This window comes from Typopeltis vanoorti, chromosome 3 (genome assembly GCF_054136105.1).
Source record: "Typopeltis vanoorti isolate ZY-2024b chromosome 3, IOZ_Tvanoo_1.0, whole genome shotgun sequence".
NCBI lineage: Eukaryota > Metazoa > Arthropoda > Arachnida > Uropygi > Thelyphonidae > Typopeltis > Typopeltis vanoorti.
Window position 1 is genome coordinate 57,722,246 of NC_143551.1, and position 27,186 is coordinate 57,749,431.

General features: G+C 35.8%; 1 protein-coding gene across 3 annotated transcripts in view; it reads left to right on the forward strand.

The window, feature by feature from the left end:
* Nf-YC (nuclear factor Y-box C) overlaps nt 1–27,186 on the forward strand; it is a 211,168-nt gene that overhangs the window by 89,163 nt on the left and 94,819 nt on the right. For 2 of the 3 annotated variants that reach the window (XM_090415626.1, XM_090415627.1), the window contains exons 4-5: nt 10,818–10,931; nt 26,818–27,078. In XM_090415626.1, the coding sequence (XP_090271752.1) occupies nt 10,818–10,931; nt 26,818–27,078 (375 nt within the window). The remainder of the gene's footprint in view (nt 1–10,817; nt 10,932–26,817; nt 27,079–27,186) is intronic. The other variant, XM_090415628.1, reaches the window with a different exon arrangement.

A 27,186-nucleotide genomic window follows, 5' to 3' on the forward strand; every position in this document is an offset into this window, starting at 1 on the left:
TAATGAAAATGCGATACTGTATTGGGGACAGCATGGCTTTGTGAAGGGTAGATCATGCCTCAGTAACTTGCTCAAGTTTTATAACACAGTGACGGCTGAACTGGATAAGGGTAATGGGTTTACGGTGATACTGCTGGACCTGGGTAAGGCATTTGACAGGATACCACATGGAATTCTAATCCGTAAACTATAACATATGGGAATGGATATAGGGTTAGTGAGATGGATAGGTGGGTGGGTTGATGGAGAGATATCAGAGAGTAGTTTATTCAGGAGTAGAGTCCAAAAGACGACCTGTGACTAGTGGTATGCCACAGGGTTCTATTCTTGGACCACTGCTGTTTAATTTGTTCATTAATGATATAGGGAAGGATCTAAGAGGAACAGTTCATTTGTTCGCTGATGATGCAAAGTTGGGTAGGGCAATAGTGAATGCAGAAGATGTCAAAATTTTGCAGGACGACTTGGATAGATTGGAGTTCTGGACTAAGGAGAATGGATGTCATTTAATGTGACAAAATGTAAGGTTATGCATTTTGGGGTGAAAAAATTAGCAGCAGTATACCACATTGGTGGAACTGTACTCCAGGAGATTGATGAGGCCAGGGACTTGGGAGTGTTGGTGGATAGGAAGATGAAGTTTAGGGGACACATTGCAAAAGTGGCTAAATCAGCTCATCGACTCACTTGGTTGTTGAAAAATACTTTGATGAGCAGAGACAAGCAAGTTATTGTACTTCTGTACTGAGCCTTGATAAGACCTCATCTCGACAACTGTGCCCAGATTTGGTCACCTAGGTTTCTTCTTGATGGGGAGGAGGTGGAGAGGATCCAGAGGCGAGTGACCAAGATGATAGTAGGTCTATGGAATGAACCTTATGAGAACAGGTTGAAGATTTGTGGGTTGCAGAAATTAGTTGATAGGCGGAAAAGGGAAGATATGATTGAGACATACAAATTGCTAAAGGGTTTCTATAGGATTAATTCAGAGGATATTTTTGAGATCAGGACTGGTGGCGGGAGAACTAGGGGACACCTATGGAAGCTGGGCAAGAGTGTGGTTAGCAAGGGTGTTAGAGCTGGGTTCTTTACTTTTAGAGTGGTAAATGAGTGGAATAAGCTGCCAGAGTCTGTCGTGGGTGCTATGACGATGAGTGAGTTCAAGGCAAGGTATGATAGATACTGTGAGAATGTCGTATAGTTGTGTGGACATGATGTTTAGGGCCTCCCTCGATGAGTCTAAGGACTCCCTGAAGTTGCTTGTAATAATAATAATAATAATAAAACATTTATAAGGTAGCAGCTGTACATGTATGAGTCACAGTACATATTGTAAATAATTGTATCCAATATGCTGTACATACACTCTTTGCAAATTGATATAAAGAGCATTCTTGTAAAGATTTATAGTTTTTCCATTTGCAGTATCTGGGTTGAAAAGTTGAAAGCATTTATTTTGTCCTTTTGTTGAAGTTGATTAAGTGTGTTCTCACTGGTGCTGCATACTATAGTATGCAGAGGATTTGAAATTGGAAGGGATCACCATTTAGTTTTGAGCAGAATAAAATTGTTGAAATGCGATTATTCTATTTATTCTTTTTGTAAAAGCTTAATGTTATGTAATAACTGAGTGACTTTTAGCAAGATGGCGGATTCGAACGTCAAGAGAACACGTCACGACAAAATGGCGCAGTCGGCAGGATGTGATTTAATTGATAGAAAGTAATTTAACAGCTGTAAATTAACAGATTTAATTTAGCTTGGTGATAATAATTGTGAATTGCTCCCTGAAAATTTAGAAAGTAAAATTGAATAGATCACAATGAACTGGTTGTAATCAGAAATCAGGCAAAGATAAAGTTTTTTTTTGAAATTAAAGGATTATATTATTTGAATTAATACTCCAATTTTCACTATGGCTGTTACTTCAAATTCAGAGATGGAAGACAGTGAATTTTTTAGAAGTATGAATCCCCAACAAGTAATTCCTCAATTTTCAGGAGAAGACTCTGATGATGTATTATCTTTTTTTACTTATGTTGAGAAACTCAGAGAAACAGCAGGTTGGACAGACTTTCAATTGTTGGTATTACTTAGAAACAAACTAATTGGTAAAGCTAAGACATATTTTTTTTCATCTCCTGTACTTAAGGAAACATTTGAATACAAGAAATTTAAGGAAGTCTTGCTATCTCAATTTTGTAAACGGAGGAGTGTTGGACCGAATTTGTGGAAGCTACAGAGGATTATACAAAGGGACAAAGAATGTGTTGGTGACTTCTACAATCGATTACTAACTCTCTCTGAAAGTTTAAATGTATCCAATGAAGACAAACCTCATTTGGATTGGGCAGTTTATCAACAATTTAGACAAGGTGTCAGACAAGAACTGAGGGAGACAGCCTATAAGAAGAAGATAACCTCACTAGAGGAATGTCTTATAGCTGTCAAGGAAAAGGAACAGATGATTGGAGACCTTTGCCTTTCATCCAATATTGGCCATGTAAACATAGTAGAAACAACTGATTGTTCCATAGGAGTAAATAAATCCTCAAAAGAGAACAGAAAGAAAGAAGATGAAAGGAAAATCATTAGAGAGAATCCTATTGATCATAACTGCATGTCCGACACAAAAGAACAAACCAACAAGAAATTATTTAAGGAAGTAAAAGACATTGTTCACCAGGAAGTAGAAAAATTGCAACAGCCAATGAAGAATAAATTAGATGAAGTAATAAAAAAATTGACAGAAATGACTGTATGATTTCAAGAAAATTTCAATCCCACAGCAGAACATATTAGTAAAGTTGTCAAACTGGAGGTTGAGAAGCAAAATAAACCAATATTGGCTAAATTGGATAGAGTAGTGGAAGCCCTGGAGAATGTTCGACAGCAAATTCCCATTGATCCTCAAGCTCAGACAAGGAGAAAATTTCTCAGAGATGATGGAGATCCTCCCAAATGTTTTAATTGCAACAAGATTGGTCACATCGCTAGGAATTGCTACTTTAATAAAAGAAACTACTCTAACAGTAGAAGAAACTCTAATTTTGGACATATTTCTCATAGAACATATAATAAAGCTCAAAATTTCCCTAGATCAAGAGAGTTAATGATGAAGGTTACAGGATGTGTCAAAGGTCATAATTGTAACATTCTATTTGACACAGGTTGTAATGCCTCAATCATCAGTAAGCATTATTTCCTAAAGTTAAGAGATAGATTATGGAAGGATGTCACCAATTTAAGGAGACCTGTAAGAATTTCCACTCTTTCTAATTCGAGATCTACAGCATATGAAAAAGTTCGTGCACAAATTTATATACCTGACATCAACCTCTGTGTATATCAAGATCTAGTGATAGTTCCTTTCTCTCCTAGCTTAAATGCTCACATAATATTAGCAACAAATTTTATGGAGAAGCATCACTTCTCTTGTGACTTTTCCACAGGTCAAATATCCATATTGAATAGAAGAATACGTGTTAAAAGAAACAATAACTCTGAGTGCACAGGAACAAGGCAACTAACAAGAATATTTTGTGTGCCTAATCAAGAAGAACAACCTGATAAGATGCAATCATCTATAGACAAACAAGCTGTGAAAAATACTGATTTAAGCCCTACTATACTTGATCAGCCTGTTATTCAACTTGACACTGACTTGACATCAAAACTTCAAGTATCTGATTCTGAGCAAGAAATTTGTACTGAGAATCAATTACCAGCTGAGATTAATTTTACTGAGGTATCAGCTTTGCATATCAGAACTAAGAATATGAGAAGAGGAGACAATTATAAGGACTTAAATAATTACAGAAGGAAAACCAGAAGAATCAATCACCAAAGTAGAAGATATACTACAGTCAAATGTAATGACAGTAAGAATCTAAGTAAAGACCGAGAAGTTGTAGAAGATAGTACATGCGTTGTAGAAAACACAGGACGGAGTTTCATCCAAACAAGGTATAACCTAAGACCAAAAAAAAAAAAAAAAAAAAAGGAGTAGTAGAAATCTGATTCCACCACCTAAAGGTTTAGAGTGAAAAATTTTTCTTTAAGGAAAAATTTTTCAAAGGAAGAGTAAGCCTTTGTTGGATTCTAATTATGTAGAAAATAGAATAAATGTTGTTTGATTCAGAATCCAACATGACTTTCCGTCACAAGAACTATATTTGTAAATATTATTTGATGTAAATAACATAAATTGTAATTGATATCATATAACTACCTTAATTATGTCAAATATTTAATTGCTTAATCAAAGAAATGTTTTAATGGTAAATAGATTCTGTATTAAATATTATTAAGCTGTTTTATTTATTATTTTGTCAATATTGTAAGAACTTATATTTGTAATTTAACTACGCATTTATTGGAATGCAAATATTCTATTTATTCTTTTCATGAAATTTAACGTTATATAATAACTGAATGTAGTTATATAACCTAATGTAACATTCGCGAGAATGTTTACGTCTATCGGTTGTCATAGAGACGCGTGGAAATAAACGAGCACGTGTGAAGGGAGCGTTTGTAGAGGAGAAGAAAAAATAGATACGTAGTAGTAAGAGGGAGTCGGAACGGAACTTTGGAACTATAAGGTAGCAAGGAAGTAAACTAAAGAAGTAGAAGTAATTAAAAGATTCCTAAGGATAGGAGTTGAGTAGATATTTTTTTTTATAAGTGAATCTTATAGTTGGCTGAAAGCGGAATCAGCCGTAGTAATAGAAGGAAATTATTGCCGTAATCGGATAATTAGAGAACTGGACATTCAACGAAGAATTCTGAATAAATCCAGTCAGTCTACAATTACGACTTATTTCTATACTACGAAAAAGGGAATTGTACGGAGTTAAACTAGTTGATGAATGATAAATAAGAATAATTAATGTACCTTATAGTTGTTATCTGGATTTTTGAAGCGCGATTAGTAATGTTTTAGTTATTTAGAGTTTCGCAAGTGTGATAAATACAATTTGAAAGTGTGCTTACAAAATATTGGAAGTACTGAAGATTATTTCTGGTAAGGACAGTCATATTAGTTTATTTCAGTGTATGAAGATTTAAGTATTAGTTCCGTTGCGCTGTTTCTAACATTAACTGTAGCATACCATCGAGGCTGAGAGTTGAAAATATAGACATTGAAATGATATCTGCCGTGGTTAGTGCCTGTTATGAGTCAATCGTAGAGTGTAGTTGAGAGATACAAGGAAACTGATTAATTAAGAATTTCTATTGTAATAAGTTGAGTATAGGAACTTTGTGATTCTGAAACTGTGAATTTGTATGTGAAAGTTTGGAAGATTGGATTAATATGAATGACTTGACTTGATATGCTAACTTGACTGGTTTGTCATATTTAGAAGTGGAATTTATGTAATTGTTATATAACCATATATTAAGTGTTTTGTTTGTTGATTTAATATTGTGTTTGCCTGAATTTCTTTTTACTGCACCGTTCACAAAAATTCGGATCTAGCGGGAATCCCAGAAGGAAAGAAAATAAATACCATCGGCCTGAATGAGTGAAAAGACTGCCTAACTAATTTTGAATTAATCCTACTAATTCATATAGACTTATCTAAGGATAGAGTGGCGCAGTATAATAGAAATTTCTCTACCCTTAGATCAGTGATTAATTTGCAATTAGTTTTCCTTATTTGATGAAAGTGACTTTTAGCAAGATGGCGGATTTGAACGTCAAGAGAATACGTCACGACAAAATATTTGTCGTGACGTGTTCTCTTGACGTTCGAATCCGCCATCTTGCTAAAAGTCACTTTCATCAATTAAGGAAAACTAACTGCAAATTAATCACTGATCTAAGGGTAGAGAAATTTCTATTATACTGCACCATTCTATCCTTAGATAAGTCTATATGAATTAGTAGGATTAATTCAAAATTAGTTAGCAGTCTTTTCACTCATTCAGGCCGATGGTATTTATTTTCTTTCCTTCTGGGATTCCCGCTAGATCCGAATTTTTGTGAACGGTGCAGTAAAAAGAAATTCAGGCAAACACAATATTTAAATCAACAAACAAAACATTTAATATATGGTTATATAACAATTACATAAATTCCACATCTAAATATGACAAACCAGTCAAGTTAGCATATCAAGTCAAGTCATTCATATTAATCCAATCTTCCAAACTTTCACATACAAATTCACAGTTTCAGAATCACAAAGTTCCTATACCCAACTTATTACAATAGAAATTCTTAATTAATCAGTTTCCTTGTATCTCTCAACTACACTCTACGATTGACTCATAACAGGTACTAACCACGGCAGATATCATTTCAATGTAACTATATTTTCAATTCTCAGCCTCGATGGTATGCTACAGTTAATGTTAGAAACAGCGCAACGGAACTAATACTTAAATCTTCATACACTGAAATAAACTAATATGACTGTCCTTACCAGAAATAATCTTCAGTACTTCCAATATTTTGTGAGCACACTTTCAAATTGTATTTATCACACTTGCAAAACACTAAATAACTAAAACATTACTAGTCGCGCTTCAAAAATCCAGATAACAACTATAAGGTACATTAATTATTCTTATTTTTCATTCATCAACTAGTTTAACTCTGTACAATTCCTTTTTTCGTAGTATAGAAATAAGTCGTAATTGTAGACTGACTGGATTTATTCAGAATTCTTCGTTGAATGTCCAGTTCTCTAATTATCCGATTACGGCAATAATTTCCTTTTATTACTACGGCTGATTCTGCTTTCAGCCAACTATAAGATTCACTTATAAAAAAAAATATCTACTCAACTCCTATCCTTAGGAATCTTTTAATTACTTCTACTTCTTTAGTTTACTTCCTTGCTACCTTATAGTTCCAAAGTTCCGTTCCGACTCTCTACTTACTACTACGTATCTATTTTCTCTTCTCCTCTACAAACGCTCCCTTCACACGCGCTCGTTTATTTCCACGCGTCTCTATGACAACCGATAGACGTAAACATTCTCGCAAATGTTACATTAGGTTATATAACTACATTCAGTTATTTCATAACGTTAACTTTCATGAAAAGAATAAATAGAATATTTGCATTCCAATAAATGCGTAGTTAAATTACAAATATAAGTTCTTACAATATTGACAAAACAATAAACAAAACAGCTTAATAATATCTAATACAGAATCTATTTACCATTAAAACATTTCTTTGATTAAGCAATTAAATATTTGACATAATTAAGGTAGTTATATGATATCAATTATAATTTATGGTATTTACATTAAATAATATTTACAAATATAGTTCTTGTGACGGAAAATCATGTTGGATTCTGAATCAAATAACATTTATTCTATTTTCTACATAATTAGAATCCAACAGTGTGTTCTCACTGGTGCTGCATACTATAGTTCACATATGCAGAGGATTTGAAATTGGAAGGGATCACCATTTAGGTTTGAGCAGAATAAAATTGAATTTCATATTGAAAAGAAGAACATGTAAGAGAGTTTTAAAGTGAATAAAAGTTGAGCAGCTCTCAGATATCATATGTAGGCTAAAATACACAAACATATTCAAGAAAAAATTAAAGAGTTTGATAACAGGAACCAAACCTTGGAGATTCGGTGGCAAGCCCTGAAGAATACACTGATTGATTCAGTCAGAGAGGCATGTGGTAAGGTTGTCTTCAAAGATAGAAAAATCACAACTCCATGGTAGACACAGGAAGTTAAAGAGGCAATGAAGGAAAAGAAGAAAGCATGACGAAAGTTCCTGGTGAATAAGTCAGCTTGTGCTCTTAGACAATACAGAGACAAATGTAAGAAAGCTAAACATTGTGTAAAACTAGCTAAACAAAACTCATGGGAAGACTTTGGCAAGAACATAGAAAATAAATATTAGGAAGGTGGCAAAATATTCTGGAGGCTGTTGAAAAAGCTCAGAAATAAAGGAAAATGTGCTTAAAAGGAATTAGTGGTGATAAAGGTGACATGATTACTGGAGAAAAAAGATATCCTTGATGTATGGAGCAATTATTTTGAAAAATTGCATAATGAAACAAGCGATGACAGCACAGTGGTAAAAAACACACAACTGGCAAGCAATCAGGAATACATATCCATACATGAAGCAGAAAAAGCCATCAAAAGCCTGAAATGTAGAAAGGCAGCTGGAGTAGATGAAATTCAACCACGAATGCTCAAGTATGGAGATATAAAAGTCTTACAGTGGCTGCACTGCATAGTTCAGAAGGCCTGGACAGAGGATCAAATTCCAGATGATTGGAGTAGAGCTGTCATAGTAACCATAAATAAAAAGGGAAATACAACTGAATGTGAGAATTACAGGGGTATTTCCCTACTGAGTTTTCTTGGTAAGATTTATGCAAGTATACTTTAGAAATGGTTGAGAAGGATTGTGGAAGGGAAGCTTGGTGAAGAACAAGCTGGATTCAAGCCAAATAGAGGCTGTCAGGATCAGATTTTCACTTTACGACAAATACTTGAGAAATCATGGGAATATAACAGATCTGTATTTAGTAATAGGCAGATAAGGTGTCAAGAGAAAAGCTATTGAAAACACTACAGTTGTATGGTGTCAATGTGGCATTATATCAAGCAATACTTAGTCTTTATTTGAGTTGTAAGTCTCAGTTAGAATTGAAAGAAGTACAGGAAGGTGATTTGATGTTAAATCTGGTGTCAGACAAGGATGTACATTATCTCCTCTGTTATTCGGAATTATAGACACGTTAACACAGAATATTCATTATTCATTATCTATATGGATCATTATGAAAGAAAGTGGTATTAATCCTGATATCAAAATTGAAGATGTTAATCTCAGCTCTTTACTTTATGCAGATGATGTTATACTTCTAAATAAAACTGGTACAAGTCTGCAAGATTCCCTGACTAAATCAAATAACTGTTGCAAAAGATTTCGTATGAAGGTCAGCAATAACAAGACAAAGACAATGAAAATAGGTAGAAACATTGATAATATCAACTGCACTGTGAATGGAGAACCTATAGAACAAGTAAAACATTTCAGCTACTTAGGCACAATTTTTAGTGAAGACAGTAAATTAAATATGGAAATAGACAACAGAATCAACAAAGCCAGTATAGTAGGAAGTCAAATGAATAAATTTATATCGAATAAGAGAGAAATTAGTAAAAACACTAAATTAGCGTATGCAAGACAGTGTTCAAGCCAGTTTTAACTTATGGATCTGAGAGCTGGGTTAGAAGTAAAACACTTGACCAAAGACTAGAGACTGCAGATATGAGAGTCCTGAGAAAGATTAGGGGTGTGAACAGATGGCACCAATGGCAATATCATATTAAAAACGAGGATATTAGGAAAGAACTTGACATTGTTATCATCCAGGAATGTGTTAGAAGAGCTAATCTCAGATGGTATGGTCACTTAAACAGAATGAGAGAGGAAAGATTAGCAAAACAAGTGTTCTCTGCCATATTGGCAGGAAAAAGACCAAGAGGAAGACCAAGATATAGGTGAATTGATACAGTAAAAAGTGGAAGACAGAAATATAATATCTGATAATGTTGGAGCCTTGACAGACAACAGATTGATTTGGAGGAAAATTGTTGATAGGAAGTTAGTAATGATGTAAATTCTTCATGTAGTGCTATCATAATATTCTGTACACCTCTTGAGAGTACATGTCAGGAATTGCATGATGATTATTATGATGAAGCATACCTAATGTTTCTACATTCATTAACCCACGGTTTTCAGCAAAGCTTATTAAAAAATGAAAAAAAGAGTAATTGTGTTATAGAAACAATGTCAGTTTTTGATGAAGTTTCTGATATTTTACAAGTTAGATTAGAAACAAAGTTTCTCCCTCTGAGAGTGAATAATATTCTCAATAAATATGCTGAATTAAAGAGAGAGAATGCCAAAATTTAAAATGAAATTGTTTGATTGTTTATGGACTGTTCAGTTTTTTTTTGTTCCAAGTTTTTAATCGGATGTCACTTTTAAAAATTCCTCTTTGATAGGATATTATGAAAACTATTGAATATCTTAATGAAAGGGAAATAATGATTGATGATTCAAAGTGTGTGAATCAAATATGGTAATTTAAAAAATTATTTGCAGCAGAATTCTAATTTAAATGAACAATCAGTAAATGAGAATGGCTTAAAATATGTCAATATATGTTTGCAATTTCTGCTCATAATGCCACCACTGAGAGACTGTTCAATTTAATAGAATTGTAATGTTGGATTAATGAAACAATGTTGATCGAAACTGTGAAAAGTTTGATAATGATAAAAATTCAACTTTCACAATTTTTGGAAGAAATCTTAAGTAATAAGCAATTGTTTAAGAGAGTTGGTACATCTGAAAAATATGTTGTTATATAAAAAAACAAATTTAAACAGCAACTCTCAATATGTTAACAATTCAGTTTGTTTTGTTATTTAAAATTAGGGTAAGAGTAAAATAATTAAGCTTACATTTTATATAAAGGAAATGTGGAAAGGAAATAAATATATTATTAATATGTTGTAATAAAGTAATTTACATGAATAAAATTTTAGTTTAAGAAATTTTTTTTTTTTTTTTTTTTTTTTTTTTTACTTGTGTCCTCCTTTTATTAACATTTTCTGCAGAAATTGTTCTCCTTTTGTGACTGTGATAAGGCTTAAGACATTTACACACATCCATGCCCGTGACAGAATTCAGAATAACAGTCTTGTTTGGAGAGCTAGTATGCTATCCACTTGGCTAACAAAGCTTACTTCACCTTTTGTGATTATACTGTGTTTATATGTTAAACATATTTATTTATAGATGATAAGTGCTGAAGCTCCTGTGCTGTTTGCTAAAGCAGCTGAAATATTTATTACTGAGTTGTCTTTAAGAGCTTGGATACATACAGAAGATAATAAGAGAAGAACTCTTCAGGTAAAAATACTTGCAGATTTATTAGTTTTTTGTAAATATCAGTTGCAGATCTTATAATTGATATATTCCTTATTTTTTTTACCAGATTTTTTCTTAGGTTTATATACGAAACTCGCCCTTTCTCCTTATTTTTTTATTTTTAATTATTATTCAGAATATCTGGAATGAAAGCTTACATCTAATTCCACTTAATGTAAAATTAGTTGTAAGCTGGATTTATTTGTGACTGTATTTAGAGCAGTTCATTTATGATTTGTGCTGAGAGTAGTAGTAATATTACTACTGAAAGGAAACCATAAATTTTCCTTGTGAACTAGAGACCGAAACAAGTGGTAGTGGAATTAATGGAATCAAACTATAGTGAGTTATACAATAGTATCCTCTCAACCCACTTTCCAGTGTCTTCCAACTTTTTGACTGGTATTAGTTCCATTTGTGCTGCAGTTTTTTGTCTTTGATATTTGGCTTAATGCAGCAGTCATGATTAATCACCTAGTGTGTAGTTTCTGGTTGTGAAAGATGGTCATATTACCATCTGTTTTGACACATAATTGAATACGTTTTCACTTTTTAGCAGGATTTATTTTTTTTATTTATATTTATTTATTTTGTTTTGTTTTGTAAAAGACTGCCATCCTCAACATTTTTCTTAAAGCAACAGCAAAAAAAGGGTAAAGAGCAGCTTGCAGCATTGGCACTTAATAGCACAACCCTTCTGGAAGTATTTGTTTCTATCAAAAAAAATATATTCAAACTTGATTTTTATCATGCATTAGCACAAAATTAAGTTTGTGCTAATGTGCAGAATTAATCTGGTACTATACCCAGTCTTGGAAATCATGGTATGTCTGCTGCTTCTCATCTACAGTTATTATTATAGAAAATTGTTTTCTCTGCCTTCTCCCCCCAAAATGTCTGTGATCTTATCCTTCATTTAACACAGTATTATTGCATTGGCTCATTCTTTATGAAGTACACATTCATGACTGAACATTGCATTTATGTTGCTCTTTTTTTGTGAAATAGCTGTTTTTTTCTCTACTTATAACATAACATAACATCACTGGTCAGAAGGGTGAAGCAAAATGCTTTTTTTTTCCCCGTTGTCTGATAGGGAGGACGAATTGAAGGAAAGATTTATGAGCTGTAAGCTTGCCTGGGGGGGGGGGGGGGGGGCACAGAGATTAATCGTTGTTGCTAGTATTTAGGATGGCTTTTGGCCTCTTGTATTTGAAGAGGTCAGTTTCATCATAGTTTGCTGCGTGTTTAACTAGATCGTTGTGGTGTGTAGAGATCTTTGAGAAGATTTTTTCTGCTGTAGTTTGTAGGAAGTAGTAGTAAGGGATGTTTGTATCTCTATGCAGTTGGACGTTTCTCACAAACGACGGTGCATCCATGATCATGCGCAAACACTTATTCTGCACTCTCTGCAGCCTGAGGATGTTGGTGTTGGATGTGTGGCTCCAGGCTGGAGATGTATATGTTATTATGGGGCAGATCATCAGCAGGTAGAGGAGTACTTTGATTCTGGTATTTAGCTTGCTTTTTCTATTTATTAGAGGGTAAAGTTGTGCGATGGTTTTAGATGCTTTCGCGCATAAGGCCTTGATGTGTGGGTTGAACGTTAATCTTTTGTCTAGAATTACCCCAAGATACTTTGTTTCTGTTTGCCAGGGAATTTTGGTGTTGAATAGATCAAGGTCCCCCTTGGGAGTTGCCAATCTTCTGGTGAAAAGTATCGCTATACTCTTTTGGGGATTCACTTGTAATCTCCATTTGGAGAACCATTGTTCTAGTTTTAGTAGGTTTTCTTGCAGTTTTTTAGTAATGAGATGTGGTTGTAGAGATCTGGCAAGTACTGCTGTGTCATCCGCATAGAGTGCTAAGATGGATGACATTGGGTTGTGTGGGATGTCTGCCATATATATCAAGAATAAGATCGGTGCCAGCAGGGAACCTTGGGGAACTCCCACAGAGATCCGCCGCTGACTTGAAACTGTTCCGTTTATTTTGACTTGTATGTGTCTGTCTTGGAGATAAGATTTAATTAGGTGGACGATTCTTAATGTATGCTTGCTGAGATGAGTTTGTGTGGTAATCCGAAGTGCCATACCTTATCAAAAGCTTTTGCTATGTCGAGGGAAAAGTGCTCCAGTGTGCTGCTGCCAATTGTAGCCGGTGGAGATGTACTCAATTATCCTATGAATCTGTTGAGTAGTACTGTGATGTTGTCGAAAGCCAAATTGTTCCTTTGGAAGGATATTTAACTCATTTACTGAGGCTTGGAGTTCGGAGAGGATGATTTTTTCAGCAATTTTGCCTAAGTTTGAGATTAGGCTGATGGATCGATAGCTTTCAGGCAGGTGTGGATCTTTACCTGGTTTATGCACTGGGGCCACATCTGCGACTTTCCAATAGCTGGGGAAATAGTTAAATCGGAACATGGCATTGATTATGGTGGTGAGATGTACGACAGCTCTTTGGGGCAGCAGTTTAATTATTCTATTTGTTATGCCATCTGGGCCAGGGGCTTTTTTATTCTTTAGCTTCTTTAGAACTTCATAGATTTCCGCTGGTGAGGTGTTTGCAGGTTTGTTGTTGCGGGTATCGGTGAGTTTTAGTGCATGTCTGACATGGAGGTGGATTTTATAGACATGCTTGATGTCTCCAAGTTGTCGTATGTAGGGCTACACTGTTTTTCTAGGTTCTTTGCTATCTCTTCAGCTTTTTCTGCATCCGTGTGTACTAGGCCCCTGTCTGACTTGAGTGGGGGAAGAGATTTATTTTTGTTTCTGAGGCTTCTTAATATGTTCCAGATGGAGTGTTCGCCAGGTGATATAGAGGCTAGTTTGGCTTCCCATGTTTCGTTCCTGTGAACTTTAAGTGCTTCTTTAACTTCATTGTTCAGTTTGTTGAGGATCTTTTTGTCATGAGGTGCATGGGTGTGGTGGTACCTTTTCCTTGCTTTGTTTTTTGTCCCTAATTAAATCCATGATGTCTTCGGGTAGTCAGTTTGGTTTAAGAGTGGTTTTGGTAGAGGTGACAATCTTTATGGCTGTGTTGAATTGCTGAGTCAGGCTTTTGACAGCATTTTCAATTTCTTTTATAGATCTGATGTGAGGGACAGGTCCAACGTGTTCCGATAGTACTTCTGGTAGTTTTTTCCATGAGATGACGAAGTGGGGGGGGGGGAAGCAGCAGTTGTTCTTGCTTTCCCAGCTGGAGCAGGATTGGATTGTGATTGGATATCAGCTCGTTTAAACTGTAGCTTAATATTTTGTAGGATAGCAATGTCAAGTATGTCGGCTGTGCCATACGTACTATGATGTGTTGGTTCTGCAGGGCCTGCCACCACTGCATAGTTTGAACTGGAGTAGCTGAAGAGGGTGTAGCCGTTTCTGTTGGTGGTTTTGCTATTCTATGCAGGGTGTTTCGCATTTATTTCGCAATGATGACTTGTTCTTTATTGCCCATGACGGCATCCAGATCTGAATGTAGTAGATTCTTTGATGGAGGGTTGTAAGCTGCATAAAGTGTTAGTTTCCCAGCTGAGGTAGTGGGTACTACTATTCCTGTGAGCTCTAGATGTCTGGTTGAGGGGCTGGTTACAGTGTGGTGATCGATGTGGTTTTTTATGAAAATGCTGGTGCCACCTCCTCTGTAGTTTATTCTGTTGTTTCTGTGGAGGAGGTATCCTCTAACTTTGGGGCTGTCTGCTGGTCTTAAGTGGGATTCATTGATTAGGATGATGTCTGGGTTGTATCTCACTGCGAATTCTTGGAGTTCCAGAATCTTGTTTCTAAGTCCGTTCACGTTCCACGTGATGATCAGTAGGGAAACTGGGGTGCTTTTGTTTTTATGCATTTATGAGAGCTGCTAGGATGGATTGGGTTTCTTGTAGAAATCTTTATCTGGAGTCCGATGTGGGATTAGATTTACTGAAGTCTTGCAGCATATTTGCGAGGGAGTTTGTGATGACGGCTGCTAAATTTGGGTGGTATTGTTCCTGAGTGGACTACATCTGTGTAGGTCTTCGTCTGCTGTTTGTGGTTTGCTTTGATCGGGCTTCTGATTGCGGCAGTTGGTTCCGTATCATGTTTTGTCGACCTCTGGTGGGTTGAGGAGCTAGGGCTACTGGTTTTTGTAGATTAGATTCTCTACTTATTCATTGAGTTGCCTGAATAAATACGTTTACTGAAGCTGCTCAATAAAGCAAGTTTGTTGAGTAGCATGTGATAAATCAAATAGTTGTTAGTTAATATGTGCTAGCCTCTGTTGTAGTAAGAAACAATAAAACACAGTAATAAAAATATAATAAAGGTTGAGGAGTAATGAAATTGTTCCTGAGTGGACTACATCTGTGTAGGTCTTCGTCTGCTGTTTGTGGTTTGCTTTGATCGGGGCTTCTGATTGCGGCAGTTGGTTCCGTATCATGTTTTGTCGACCTCTGGTGGGTTGAGGAGCTAGGGCTACTGGTTTTTGTAGATTAGATTCTCTACTTATTCATTGAGTTGCCTGAATAAATACGTTTACTGAAGCTGCTCAATAAAGCAAGTTTGTTGAGTAGCATGTGATAAATCAAATAGTTGTTAGTTAATATGTGCTAGCCTCTGTTGTAGTAAGAAACAATAAAACACAGTAATAAAAATATAATAAAGGTTGAGGAGTAATGAAAAGTGTTAATTCTTTTTAATTACTTTTAAATTTAATTAATATATTAAATTTAATTATGAATTTAATACATTTATAATTAATTATATAAAGATCTGATTAATTGTTTGATTGATTGTTCATGGGCAGTTTTGCATAATTAATTTAATTAAAGGTTTACATGTACATTTAAAATTAAAGACTTACACCAATAAAATGAGTGGATGTGCAAAAATTGAAGTAAAACAGATTAGGAAACATTAAAGGAAGACCATGAGCAAGCTTTTTTTGATCGGAATGGGGGGGAGAGAGAGGTTTAAAACGAGGATCAAAAGAATGACCTTCAAACATGCAAAAAGAAAAAAATAATAGCCTACTTTTTATTATTCCTAAACCTTTTTTTAATTTTTTTTATTTTATTTTTACTTCTCTTATTAAAAGAAACATGAAAGAGAACAAAGGAAATTATTATTATTAAAAAAGACCTCCAGGGAGTCAGGGACTCATCGAGGGAGGCCACATACTACATACACTAGCTATCATGCTAATTCTTGAATTCATTCACACTGCTTGCACTCACGACATCTAATGGCAATCAGTTCCAATCACACACCACCCTATGAGAGAAAAATCTAGTCCTCATCCCCTTCTTAGTGCATTCACTTTCAGTTTCCAAGGATGTCCTTTCCCCATCCTCCATCAATTGAAATCCTGTATGCCCTTCCATACAAGATTTAATCCTGTGTGACCCTCCATATCACCCCCTCTTTCTCATGTTTGTTAGTGTCTGCAGTCTACAAATTCTCAATCTGTCTTCATAATCAGTATTCCATAATCCTGATATCATTTTTAACACGCTCTCTGTCTCTCTCTCTCCAATATATCAGAATCACAACAGAAACCAGGAACCAGACCTGTGCACAATAGTCCAAGTGAGGTCTTATCAAAGCCTTGTAAAGAGGCAGAATGACATCATTATCTTTACATTGAAATTCAGCTTCATTGCAATTATCTTCTGAGTTATATTTGCAATCTTTGCTGCATGGTCCCTGAACTTTAACTTGCTGTCTATTAATACTGAGAGATCACTAGCCTGAAAAGTTTCTTCTAGCATAATCCCACCAATATAATACAACACTGGATATCTAATCACGGCACAGTGCATGACTTTGCATTTACTGACATCCATTTTCCCATAGGCATGGATCTTTGTGATTGTCTGTGAAAATACTAGTGGTGGTAGTCTGCAGTAGATGGCGTTGGTGTAGATGAAGGTAGTTGCATTTGGTGGTTATTGAGTAGGTGCCCTCCCTTGATGAGTCTTTAGACTCCCGGAGGTGTTATGTAATAATAATAATAATAATATCCACAATTCTAGCCTATTCAAATCATTCTGCAAGTATTGCATATCAGCAGCATTCCTGATTACCCTACCTATCTTTGCATCAGCAGCAAATAGCTGTATTTCGCTTGTCAGATCCTTCCCACTATCATTAATGTATAGATTAAATAACAGTGGACTAAGCACTGATCCTTGTGGTATACCACTGGTTACTTTAAATCTTGCAGACTCACATCCCCCCCCATATACCACTCTTTGATATCTGTCAGCCATCCTCTTATCCATGCTAATGTTCTATAATCCAAACCAATATTCTCCAATTTATGCAACAGTCTACCATGCTGTATTCTGTCAAAAGTCTTAGCGAAATCCAAACGTATCATAGTGTATCCATTCCCCTTGTCTAGTTCAATGGTAGCATTGTTATTGAATGTGAGCAAGTTGCTAAAACATACCTTCCCTTAGTAAATGCATGTTGCTCATTGCAAAGTAGAGATTCGCTGTCTACCCATTTCTGAATGAGAGCGCTAACCAGTTTTTCCAAAATCTTCATCACCACTCCTGAGATACTAATTGGTCGATAGTTGGATACATTGGTCTTTGCACCACTCTTATGCAATGGAATTACCATACATTCTTTCCATTCCTGTGGAATCGTCCCTATAAATTAAAGATAGCAAGAAATTATATACTTGACTTAATCCTTTATTCAAGTGTAAGCAAACAAGTTTGCACCTGAGCTATTTCTGGACTGGGGCAACTCGTATAAAGAAGCTAATGACTTCACATCACTTGCCTTAGTATCCCATAATTTAAAGCACATCTCCTTGCGGACATGTGTAATGCTATTGTTAAGTTCTGAATTAAACAAAAATTAAATTAGTTTACGTTTCTTTCAGACTTAACATAGGCTTGCAATTTTAAATCAATTATTGATGTACCAGAATATACTAAACTCTTGTAAATTTCACTAAAATATTACTAAGCTGAGAATCCTTCAATTTATATGTGATATTATAAAGTATTGTAAATTGCTAAACTGCTTAAGTGTAAGTACTTATAAATTGCTGGGAGAAAGAGATAATTCGATTAAATAGAAATGGCCGGAATCGAAACACGTGCATCAAAGAGTACAGGTACACCTTTTCGTAAGCAAATAAGTTTCCACACTCATATGCGCAGAAGAGTAGGCTAAGATCTCCGTGTGTGGCACGCAGTACTGGGTAACGTGAGGTGACGCTGAGAAAATGGGAGGAGTAATTGATGACGTGGAGTGAACATGTGGCACGCAATTTAAAAAGTCGTGCAGCGCCAAGGAAGCTCTCTTGCGTTCTTGTGTTTCTGAGGTGGAGTTTCATTCTGACTCTTGTGTGGAGTTTCGCTCTGAGGTTTTCGAGCGGTCTTGCTAATGTGCATGGAGCCTCCTCGTGGCGTCCCCCTCGTTCGCCATGGATTCGAGACAATGACGGTGGAACTTTGCCATAGATTTCCCAACAATTTACTGGTCGGTGACCAACCCAGCAGAAGGTACTCACCGATGCTTATGGAGATGTTGTTATGATGTTGAACGAGTTCACCATGGAACAACGTCTACCTATTTTCGGCGGCAGAAGTAAGTGCAGATTGAACCTTTGAAGAATGCCTCAGAGAGAGCAGAAGGAACGTGGTGTCGAAAGTAATTGTTCAGACGAGATGTGCAAAGTGGCCAGATAATTCCCTAGCAATTGGTAACGTACAGTCTATGTTTTATTATGTGTATATGTGTATTAGAAGGATATATGTAAAATTTAGGAAGGACTCTAGAGAAAGTGTTCTTTGAATGATTAAGTAATAATGAGAATTTTGAGTATTTTGTAAAGTAAATTAATTAAGAGCACGTGGTGACTTAGAATTGTCTCTTAATGATAGAAAGGGTTATGAGAATTTTGTGAGAAGAAATTATATAAGAGCACATAAAGCTAGTTTAGAAATTCAGCTAATAATTGTCCTTAGTATTAATGAATAAGTGTGATTCTTCAAGTATAAATTGTAAGCCTTAACTGAAGTCCTTTCTCATGCATGCTAAGATAGATAATGAGAATCTAAGTAAATTAGTGCTCATTCATTAGCAATTGCAGATTAAATATTAAGAGTGAATTCATAGTATGTACAATGTTTCAATTGAATTAAATGTTTTGTTCTTTTTGTTTAACTGATGACTTGCCTGATTTTCTTCTCTGTTGCACTTGCTCATAAATTACGGACCACAGCAGGAGATTAAATTTATAGAGAGGCTAAGACTGCAAATGTAACTCTTAGTAACATAAGATTGTATGCTAAACTGTGTTCTGGTTCCTCGATTCTACACTATCTGTTAATCTAGGATTTGGGGTGGCGCAGTGAAAAATAAATTTTCTAAAGCCGAAAAAGGAATTAGAACCAGTATGAGACAAAGGAATAGGTATCTGCCATTAGTATTTCCTTTGTCCCACAAACCACTAGCATCGTTCTTGTAAGTATAGATCGGCCAAGAGAGATATTGAAGTTAAGAGAATTAAGATTGAAGATAAAGTTTTAGTATAATTAAGAATCATCAAGAGGTAAAGATAAGAGAATATAGACTAAATATAGAGTAAAATAATAAGAATAAAATAAGATTAGAAGTAAGATTTTACACTATGCATTATGGGAAGGGTCACTACCCAGAGACAGCATTATACGTCAGCAAGGAGATGCGCTTTGTTATGGGATACTAAGGCAAGTGATGTGAAGTCATTAGCTTCTTTATACAAGTTGCTCCAGTCCTGAAAATAGTTCAGGCACACACTTGTTTGCTTACACTTGGATAAAGGATTAAACCAAGTATATAATTTCTTGGTGTCTTTAATTTATAGTATAACCAAGTGGGAAAACTTCCAACAATGAATCTTCCCTGTTCTGAGACTCATAATAAACATCCTGGTCAAGGAATAGACAGTTTAGCTGAAATATGTTGATAATGGGCTACTGGATAAACCACATAAGTTGCATTTGTGTTGGATTATTTATGGAAATTAAATGGAGTTGAGAGTTGCATGTGCACTGTTGCCTTCTGCACCTCCTGTATTCTCTCTATTAGTTCTTTCCATTTGGCAAGAACAAATGTGAAAATACTATGGCTTAGTGTGTGTATTTGGATATCTCTAGCCTGGACATCCTGGCTCAGGATGTCCAGGCTAGAGATCACCAAAAATAATTTTTTGGTGAACTAGCCTAATCACCCTGTACATATATGAATATATATATATATATATATATATATCAGAGGTGTATATTTCAGGTGCAGTATGCATACCGATGGAATAGCAATATTGCTGATATTGTATTTTTGTATTTATTCTTGTTAAAGACATCCCTAATTGTTTCCTGGCTTTGTGTGATTTCTAAAATTAAACACAATATACTAATGCATCATGAAGAGGACACTTTTCGACATGTAAAAATTGCATCGCATTTTGTTAATAGCCCAGGTGTGCAGTCACAAATACGAACACCTTTGAGTCCTTTGAACAGATCACAATAGGTCAAATTCTTAGTGTTCCAGTGGTTTTGAACCATCCAGAAAGCAAGGCAGGCAGGGTGTGTGTGTGTGTGTGTGGGTGGGTGGGTGGGTGGGTGCGCGTGGGTGTGTGTGTGTGCGCGCGCGCTGAGACAATAACACCCAGAAATCAGTGGCTGTGATTGGCTATTGTCAACCATTCTAGTTGAATGTGTCATTTGTCATAAGTTGCTGTATTTGTTTTCTGAGTTTCATCTGTTTTGCATGTGTGAAGTGTGAACTGACGTGTTTAACACACCAATATATAGACATGTTTATAGACAATATATAGACACACCAATATATAGACACTGACGTGTTTAACACACCAATATATAGACAAGCTTTAAATATATAATTTTCTATAAATAATTTATAACATTTTTTGATGGGAAACAGTGTTGACCATCTACTGAATATCTTATTTTCTGCCAGAACTTTTAAGGATTGTATGATTATAGTCAAAAGAAGGTTGAAACTTGTGTATAAATAAGTGAAACGAGTTATTTCAGCCTTTCTTTTGTTCAGTCTGGAAAAATAACAATTTCCCAAGTGATTGCTTTTGTGCATATATGAATATGGCTGTATTTAAAAATCTTATAATAAAGTGAGACACGGATAATTTAAATTTTAAATTATGCATGTCTCACTTTAGCATTTGCCAGTGATAATATAATCTCACCACAATGTAAAGACCCTTTGTGATTCTCACATAAATGTTGCATATAAAGCATAGCTATTGTTCATTTGACATGTCAAAATGAATGTCAGGAGACTGCTTGGAAAGATAAAAGAGAATAGTGTGACAGGAAGGGTAGTCAGTGTGTTGCCTAGGTATGATTGTGGTGAAATGAGGTGAAGAGCAAGGATTATGAATGATATTTTGGCTGAAATGTGTGAGGAGATGGGAGTACAGTTTGTTAATGTGTGGAATGAGTTTGAGGGACGAAGTGAGCTGTATGGGAGCGATGGACTGCATTTGAGTGGTTATGGTGTGAGTCACTTGGAGAGACTGCTGCTGGAAAGTGGAGAAGTGAATAGAGAGAATGAATCAGATTGAGAGGGGAGTGATGTGGAAGAGCAGGAGAGTAAGACAGGAGAGATTGAAGAAGTGGAAATGAATGGGGAAGTGAGTGGTATGAGTATAGAAAATGAGAGAATGGGTGTGCAAGAGGAGCAGGGAAGTGGGGAGGCTCAGGGTGGACAGGGATACACAGCGTGAGAAAGGTGGATGCTCCAAGAGGAGGTGAGAGCGTATGTAGGCAGGAAAGTAATGGGATGATCAGGGATCAAAAGGAAACAGATGGAATTGCAAAGGGTTCTAAAATGAAGAAGCAGAAAGGGAAATGGCCCCAGTCCAGCATGGAGAGATCGCATCGAGTGAGTGGTATCAGTGGAACTAGCTGTAGATCCAGAAATGAGTTGTTGTGTTTGTATACCAATGCTAGAAGTATAAGAAACAAGGCAGATGAAATGGTTGCACTAATTGCGTCTGTGCACCCAGAGATTGTTGGAATAAATGAGACATGGTTAGATGAGGATAACATCCTGACAGGAATAGAGATGGAAAGGTCTGATGTGTTTCGTGAGGATAGAAGGGGTAAAAAGGGAGAGGGAGTGCTATTGATGATAGAGAAAGAGTTATGTCCATACAAGGTAGAGATGCAAGAGGGAAATGCGGCCAGTGGTTTTGAGGCAGTATGGTGTGAGATAGAGGTGAATAGAATCAAATACTTGGTGGGATGTTGTTATAGACCTGGTAATGTGGATGGTGGTGATAGTGAAATGTATAGTCAAATAAGCCAAGCAAATAAGAAAAGGGTGATCATTATGGGTGATGTTAATTATGGCAATATAGACTGGAATGAAGAGATAGCAACTGGAAGTAAAGAAAATGAGTTTCTTGAGTTTTTGAGGGATAACTACCTCAGGCAGTATGTAACAGAGGGCACACGAGGATTAAGGGTCTTGGATTTGGTCATCTCATCGGAGGATGTAATTATCAATGAGGTATCAAATCATCCACGAATTGGTGAAAGTGACCATGAGGTGATTACTTGGGTGGTTGCCAGCAGTGCAAGGACCCCTGTGAAAAAAGGGTATATGTGGAACTACAAGGGGGGTGATTATGAAGAGCTCAGGAGAGAGCTTGCAGGTGTAGCATGGAATGAGGAGTTAGCTGGAAAAGAGATCAATGCAGCTTGGGGGATTTTCAAAAAATATTTAGTAGATGCAATGTCTAAATGTATACCATGGATGAGAAGGTTAAATAAGGTGGGTGTGAGACGGATGAATAAAGAGATTAAGCATGCAATACAGAGAAAAAGGGCATTGTGGAGGCAGCATAAGAGAAGTGGAAGTAACCAGTAACCAATTTCATGTGGTCTACAAAGACCAGGCAAGGAGGGAGACTTGGTTGGTGAGAGTAGCTAAAGAGAGGTAAGAACAGCAGTTAGCTAATGAAGCCAAAAAGAATCCTAGGGAGTTCTTTCGATATGTAGCCAGAAAAAGAAAGAATGATTATGGAAGGATGACATTGATTGGAGGAAATGGTATAAAGATAGCTGTTGCAGAATGTGTGGTGGAGATACTTAATGAGCAGTTCATAAAGATCTTTCAATCTTGTGAATGTGACTTCATGGAGAGGTTAAGAGCAGTTGATGATGGGGAGGAGAGACTGACTGTAAGTGAGCAAGAGGTGTTTGGGGGGTTGAGTAAACTAGATGTAAATAAGGCTGTGGGACTTGATAATATATCACTGCGTATTCTGAAGGAATGTGCCAGAGAGTTGACACCTGCCTTGACATATTTTTTTAATACAAGTCTTGCACTTGGTCAAGTCCCTAAAGAGTGGAAGGAGGGCAAGATTGTGCCACTTCATAAAGGAGGTGATCGAACTCAAGCATCAAACTTTAGGCCTATCTGTGTGTCAGGTGTTGTGGTTAAGTTGTTGGAGAAGCTTGTGAGAACTAGGATCTAGAGTTGGGTTGACAACAATGGTATAATCTTTGATGGACAGCATGGATTTGCCAAAGGGAGGTCATGTTTTAGTAATCTACTTACTTCTTACAATAAAGTGACTGCTTCCTTGGACAGAGGAGAAGGATACACAGTAATATGCTTGGATTTCGCAAAGGGTTTCGATAGAGTACCTCATGATAAGTTGACAGTCAAACTAGAGCAGATGGGGTTGGATATTAGATTAGTGCATTGGATTGGAGACTGGCTATCTGATAGGTATCAACAAGTTGTGTATGGGGGTGCAATATCCAGGAAAAGGAAAGTCACTAGTGGAGTGCCTCAGGGATCTGTTTTAGGGCCATTACTATTTAACTTGTATATTAATGATATTGGCGAAGATTTGGATGGAGATATTCAGTTGTTTGCAGATGATGCAAAGTTGGGACGAACCATAAAGAGTAGTGAAGATGTTGTGGCCTTGCAAGAAGACTTGAATAAATTGAGTGATTGGGCAAGCAAATGGGGATGTGAGTTCAATGTTGCAAAATGTAAGGTTTTAAAATTTGGAAAACAAAGATGGGATGCAGAATTTATGCTTGGTGAGAATACATTGTTGGAAGTAGAGGAAATAAGAGATCTGGGGGTGATAGTGGATAAGGATCTAAAATTTAGGGGACACATCGCCAAAATTGTGAAGACAACACAAAGACTTCTGGGAATGATGCGGAGGATACTGACGTGTAGAAGTAGGGAGATTCTTGTTCCATTGTATAAGGCTTTGATTAGGCCACACATGGACTATTGTGCCCAGATTTGGTCACCGGGTTTTCAGAAGGATGAAGAGATGTTGGAAAGGGTCCAAAGGCGACTGACTAAGGTAGTTTCTGACCTCTGGAATGTCGAGTATGAGGAAAGATTGAAAAGATGTAATTTGCAGAGTCTAGTGGAGAGAAGGAAGAGGGGAGATATGATAGAGACCTACAAGTTGGTAAGGGGTTGTTATAGGATCAATGGTGGAGAAGTTCTACAGAGAATAGTGGAAGATCAGGGGAGAACCAGAGGTCATCCCTGGAAACTGTATAAAGAGGGTGTGAGTAGGGGAGTGAGAGGCAGGTTTTTTTCGTGCAGAGTTGTGAGTGATTGGAATGCCTTGCCTGAGAGTGTGGTGTCTGCAAGGAGTTTGAATGTGTTTAAGACGCAGTATGATGAGATGTGTGTGAGATAAAAGGACCTCCTAGATGAGTCTTTTACTCCATGAGGTCTTGTTTAATAATAATAATAATTTATGTTTTCAATATTTTAAATTATATTAATTGATAAATTAAAGTATTCAAAGTTATCCTACAATTAAGATGAGCACCGATGTGATATGCCTCTTAAAACTTTCATATATCAATAAAAATGCAATCATATGCTCAAATTAACATGAATTTTGTATTGTGGGTTGCATACGTCACATGACAGCACACCCAACCTAAATGGGCACGTGATGCCACTTATGTATATATATATATATACATATATATATATATATATATATATATATATATATATATATATATTTTTTTTATATTTTTTTAATTTTTTTTTATTTTAGGTCACTCTATTCTTTTGGGTTGACACTATCTAAAAATAAGTATTTAAGTGTACATTTTATTCTGTTTGTGTTCATTTTAGGAGTAGCATCTTCTTTTTTTGTTGTTGTTTTTAAACATTTTCATTTTTGCTTTGAGTTTTAATCCGGTTAGTTCATCATTTTTTAATTCCTTTATGTATTTGTAAATAATTTCTGTTTTATGCATTATGCATTTTTATTGTACTTTTATATTCTAGTTGATTGTTTAAATAATAAAACTAGTTTCCTTGTGAATTCCAAATGGACTGATAGCTTCTGCATATGAGACCATTCATGATGTGCAAAGCAATCTGTGTACTTTGCTTTGTGCAGAAGTTATAATATGAGAGAAACCTAATAGTTTTATCCTAAAATTTGCTTAAGATTCCTTAACCATTCCTTGTTGGAGCAACTGCATATTATATGAATAAGCAGAAGTGAAGAAGAGAATCAGGAGTAAATTTAAGACTAAACTAGTCTTAACTAAAATAAGATTTAACTAAAATTTGGTATACAAATAACTCCACAAATGAAGATAGATACACTGTTATTTGCAGATGATCAAATAATATTAGCTACATCAGAAGATGATTTACAAAGATCATTAAATGATATCTCAAAACAATATAATATGACAATATCTAAAGAAAAAAAACAAAAATAATGGCATTCAAAGGGAAAAAACCCAAGTGATAGATAATAAAATATTAGAACAAGTAAATACTTTCAAATCTTAGGATGTGATTTATCATACAAAGAAGAAAAAGACATAGACACTAAAATATCAAACTTTGTCAAAGTAAATGGCATAATAAATAATATGTTTAAGCCATCCCTAGTACAAAAACATACTAGAATCAGACTATATAATGTCTTGTCAAAACCAACTGTACTATACAGAAGTGAAACATGGACCATAAGAAAGAAAGATAAAAAATTAATTTAAACAGCAGAAATGAAATTTCTCAGAAAAACAGCTGGATATACCAAGTGGGACCATAAAACAAATGAAGAAATTTTAGGTTCCCTGAATATAAAACCAGTTAATTACTACATAAGAAAGTATAAACAAAAATGGATAGAACATTTAAATTGCATTGGACAACAGCAGACTACCGAAAATATTATACAAATATAAAATAAGTGGACAAAGAAGAAGAAGAAGAATCGGAAGACCAAGAAAGAGATGGCATGAGAACAGGCAATCTGGCCTAAAAATCCATGTTAGGGAGGAGGAGGAATGATCACAGACAGGGAAGGAAATGGAATTTATACAGCTGCTGAGAGATAATTACCTGAGGAAACATGTAATGGAAAGGACAATGAGGTTCAAGAGTGCTAGATCTGATCATTGCATTTGAGAACATAATCGTAACCAATCTAGCTACACTACCTCTGCTTGGAGAAAGTGATCATGTAGTCTTGACCTGGGAGATTGCCAGGCATAAGAAGGGATATATGTGGAATTACAAAGCAGGTGATTATGACAAGATGAGAAGAAAACTTTCACCAGGGCAATGGCATAAGAATGTTGATGGGAGAGATGTTGTTAGTGCATGGGAGGTGGTCAAGGAGTGTTTGAAGAAAGCAGTCTGAATGTATACCCAGGAAAAAAAGGAAATCTTGAATTATGTAGTTTTTTTTTTTAATTGTGTAATATTTTTTTTAGTAATTACATTATTGAAAGTGATGAAAATCTAATAATAACCTGATTATTGTCTTTAAAAAAATCCTGAATGTCTTTAACATATTTTTGTTACAGAGGAATGACATAGCTATGGCTATTACAAAATATGATCAGTTTGACTTCCTCATTGACATAGTACCAAGAGATGAACTTAAGCCTGCAAAGCGACAAGATGATAATACTCGTACTGTGACTATGCATCCTGATCAGGTACAGTACTATTTCCAGCTTGCCCAACAACATCAGGCTGCACTGCAACAACAAACAACCAGTGTGGCTACAACTGGCACCCAACAAACACAGCAGCCACAACAGCAGCAGCAAGCAACTCCTCAGGTTGGTTTTTTGTCTCTACTACATTTTATGCAAGCACAGCTTTTCAGAGGTCAGTTTGGTCAGCTGGAATGTTTCATTCACAACTTTGTTTTTTGTTTCATCAGAATT